The 3654-nt window shown below is 49.0% G+C and overlaps 2 protein-coding genes across 2 annotated transcripts in view; one reads left to right on the top strand and one right to left on the bottom strand.

Annotated features, from left to right (window-relative positions):
* Positions 1-738, bottom strand: part of LOC127750231 (uncharacterized) — a 13472-nt gene extending 12734 nt beyond the window's left edge. Inside the window, exon 1 of the mRNA XM_052271257.1 lies at positions 317-738. Within this exon, the coding sequence (XP_052127217.1) occupies positions 317-383 (67 nt within the window). The 5' untranslated portion in view covers positions 384-738. The remainder of the gene's footprint in view (positions 1-316) is intronic.
* Positions 739-1988: 1250 nt separating this feature from the next.
* The window catches only part of LOC113201789 (protein phosphatase PTC7 homolog), a 12079-nt gene continuing 10413 nt past the window's right edge, over positions 1989-3654 (top strand). Inside the window, exons 1-4 of the mRNA XM_026415701.2 lie at positions 1989-2361; positions 2730-2909; positions 2999-3197; positions 3330-3586. Of these exons, the coding sequence (XP_026271486.1) occupies positions 2133-2361; positions 2730-2909; positions 2999-3197; positions 3330-3586 (865 nt within the window). The 5' untranslated portion in view covers positions 1989-2132. The remainder of the gene's footprint in view (positions 2362-2729; positions 2910-2998; positions 3198-3329; positions 3587-3654) is intronic.

Raw genomic sequence — 3654 nt, 5'->3', positions numbered from 1 at the left:
CCCCCCCCCCCACCTGTCCCACCTCTCCATGAACCAAAACTAGAGCACTTCATCGCACCCCCTTCCATCTCATTTGCGAGTAAACAGCTCTGACAGTGAGAGGGAAGCGAAACACTGACGAGTTCGTTTGATAGCCAAACACTGTAGCGAGAGGGGGGCCCCGGGCGAGGCAAGGTCCAGGCGAGCGAGGGCTGGGGCACCAAGGTTAGGGGGCCCTGGGCCAGCCTCGCTTGGCGAGCTACGGCCCCTAGTGCTCCTGGACCCCCGTGCCCAGCCCCAGCCCAGGAGCACGACGGCCACGTCGACCTCTACGTACCCCGGTAGCGTTGGCTCGCGCTGCTCACATTGGACCAGCTGGACGAGGAGGCGCTGCATTCGGCCATTCAAATCAGGGGGGTTGATCACCGTGCTGGAGGATGAAATGGAGGGACTCAACTCTCCAGGTCTCCAGCTGGAGCCTCCAGATCTGGAGCAGCCCGGCGGCAGCGTAGGGCGGACGCCACGAGCATGCTGACGACGTCCAGCTAATGCGGGGACTGGGGGCGCTCCACTGGGCGCTCGCACGGGCTGCTTGAGGGAGCTGAGGCTGTTTGTCCACGGTGAATGTAGGTCTGCCAAGTGGCCAAGTGGGCGCCCCTGTATCGATCAACCCAGCGGAGCCACCCTCACCCCCCGCGGGGATGGGGGTGGGAGGAGGGGCGGGGCAGGGGGCGCCGAGCGCGAAGCAGCGCGGAGGGGCGGCCTCGGAGCCACTGGATCCAGCCGACGCGACGGAGGGGTGCGGGACGTGCGGGACGCTACCGCGACACCATGACGGCACCACGCACGCACGGTGGCTGGCACAGCTGCCTGGCGCCGTGACCGTCGCCACCTTGCGAGCGCCGATTACCTCTGACACTCGGTAAACGCAGGTGTTATTATCGGGAAAATAAGTGGGTTTAGCCATACGAAGAGGATCCAGGGAGGCTCTAAGGTCGGTCCCCCCCTGTCGTAGCGAGCCGAACTCGCCCGAGCTAAACCGAGCGGCCGCCGAGCGGTTCCGCACAGGACGATCGGGAGCCCTTTCCTCCTCTCTCCCACCATCGAGTCATGTCGGACAGAGCGCCAAGTAGCGTGCGACGAGCACTCTCCGTGGGGAGGCGCATGTGGAGCTGAGTCTGCACACTCGCCTCCAATTTCCGTTTTGCGGGTTCGAGTCCCACCTGGTCCCTTTATTCTTTCGGCTTCTGAGGAAGTATATCAGTATGACAGGTGGGGGTGATGCACCCCGTGACCTTTCCTGCATTCTCAGTGCACCGCATGAAGCTGTGCGGACGGTTTTGCCCATTGTCACTCGCCCGGCGGCTCCCCGCCCCCGCGGTGCACGTTTTCCTAGGAGGGGGTATGCTTGACTCAGTAACTCGTTCCTTTGGTGAGTAAAATGCATTCAAACAAAACTGATAAATAAAAGTTGGCCGAAACAAGCGAAAAGGTTTTGTTTTTCGATCGCGCAGACGGAGTGCGACCCCTGCCAATGCCTTCCAGGCCTCTCCGAAATTGCATGTCTGTCAATTTGATATCGCCGGGGGGCGATGCGTAACACATGGCCTAGCACATGGCTTCACCCACGCTACACGTGAGAGCGGCTCTCCGTATTTTCTTCTCGCTGGGTGGACTTTCAACCTGCGGACTTGCGGATGACGCTCGAGTATGGGCTCGCGGAGCTCTTCAAACTTCGCGGGCTTCCGTGATTTGGTGTCTGAGAAGTTCTACCAACCAATGAATGAAGCTGTTCATTTTTTTCTGGAATTTGGGACGCTGCACACTGGTAAAAAGACGTTCAAAATACAATTTTTACTAAATCAGTTGTTGTATAAGGTATGGTTGGTCACTCATTTACACAAATCACGACGAGAGTATAGATCGGTCAATACTGGTCACATGGAACGTAAGTTGGCTGCAATGGACTTCCGTGAATGTGCATTGTCTGTAGTTGAACGGACCCTGTATCGATTTTAATGAAAACACGGATGGCTGTCGAGGTCAACTGTGTGTGTTGTGGTTGTGATGTGCGTGGTTTCAACTCTCGTCGTTAAGCTGGTCCTTTTAAACTAAAATGAAAAGTATTTAGGTTTTACGTAGCAATTTTAATTATGCATTCAATAGTATACACGGGTAGACTTCTGTCTCGTGCGATATGGAATGGAATAACAAATTATACCACAAGTTCAACAGAGGCCCAAGTGTGCAGAAAAAGGGAACCACATTTAGTTCATGCCGTTTGTGGATTTCCAAAAGACTTTACTCACACTATTCTAAAGAAGGGCCAGTTCGGTGACGATGCGTGGTTCCACGCCCTCAACAAGGCCTCAGATGTCATTGGTAAGTTTTCACAAAAATCTAGGTCTGAATGGTTGGTGCAATCATAGGTATGATGTCTCACCATTTGACAATGAAAACACCACAATTCTTCCTGGTATTTCGCAACAACGTGTTTTATCACTTGATTTGAAAATAAAATTCCGATTGAATGAATGGTGAAGGGTAAAGAACACTTTTAAGATTATTAGAAAGTGTGGGTGAGCTGCTGTCATGTGACTCCAATAATAAAAATTGTCTCAGTGGCTTACTATGATTTCAAATTGAATCTTCTGTGTGCTTTGATTCATTTTACAATAATTCAAATCATGTATGTTTGAACTACTCATTTTTGAAATTGAGAAATAATATTTTCTTTCAACTGCTTTTAGGTGTTGCTGATGGCGTTGGGGGATGGAGAAATTATGGCATAGACCCAGGAGAATTTTCCTCATTTCTAATGAAAACATGTGAACGCCTGGTGTGTAGTGGGAGATTGAAAAATATGCTCCCAGCAACACTGCTTGCCAGAAGTTATTATGAACTTCTTGAGAGCAAGCGACCCATTTTAGGTACAAATAGCTCTTTTTCCTTAATTCAGTCTTTATTTTGCTCTCTCTGTATGTCTACTCTTTTATAATTTTGTGTCTTGATTTTACAGGAAGCAGTACAGCATGTGTTATAGTTCTTAATAGAGAGAACTGTCAAGTATATACTGCAAATATAGGAGACAGTGGATTTGTTATTGTTCGCCATGGAGAGGTTGTGCACCGATCTGAAGAGCAACAACACTATTTTAACACACCTTTCCAGTTATCATTACCTCCCCCTGGTCGTAGTGGCTTGGTTTTAAGTGACAGGTAAAATACATGATACTCCTCATAAAATTTTGGCTTTTTTAAAGCGGAAGACTGTTTCACTGTACAATTTTGGTAATTTTATTTAAAATTGCATGTTTTTATTATTTATGTTTTGTTTTGTTTTGTCCCTAGCCCTGATGCTGCTGACACTTCAAGCTTTCCAGTAGAGGATGGTGATGTTATTCTTCTAGCAACTGATGGTGTGTTTGATAATGTTCCACAACAATTACTTGTAACAGAAATGACCAAACTGCAAGGGGAGAGAGACCCTTGCAAAATTCAAGGTGTTGCAAATGCGATTGCATGGATGGCACGCAACCTTGCTTTTGATAGTACTTTCATGTCACCATTTGCTGAAAGTGCACGCCATAATGGTATTGAAGCAGTAGGTAAGTGCCCTAAAAGTGATTCTTATCATTAATTAAACACCAAAATCAGTATTCATATACATATATTA

The sequence above is a fragment of the Frankliniella occidentalis genome, unplaced genomic scaffold (genome assembly GCF_000697945.3).
Source record: "Frankliniella occidentalis isolate FOCC.00 unplaced genomic scaffold, Focc_3.1 Scaffold156, whole genome shotgun sequence".
NCBI classification, from domain to species: domain Eukaryota; kingdom Metazoa; phylum Arthropoda; class Insecta; order Thysanoptera; family Thripidae; genus Frankliniella; species Frankliniella occidentalis.
Note: the sequence above shows the minus strand (reverse complement) of the source record. Positions and strands in the feature narration are given on the sequence as shown.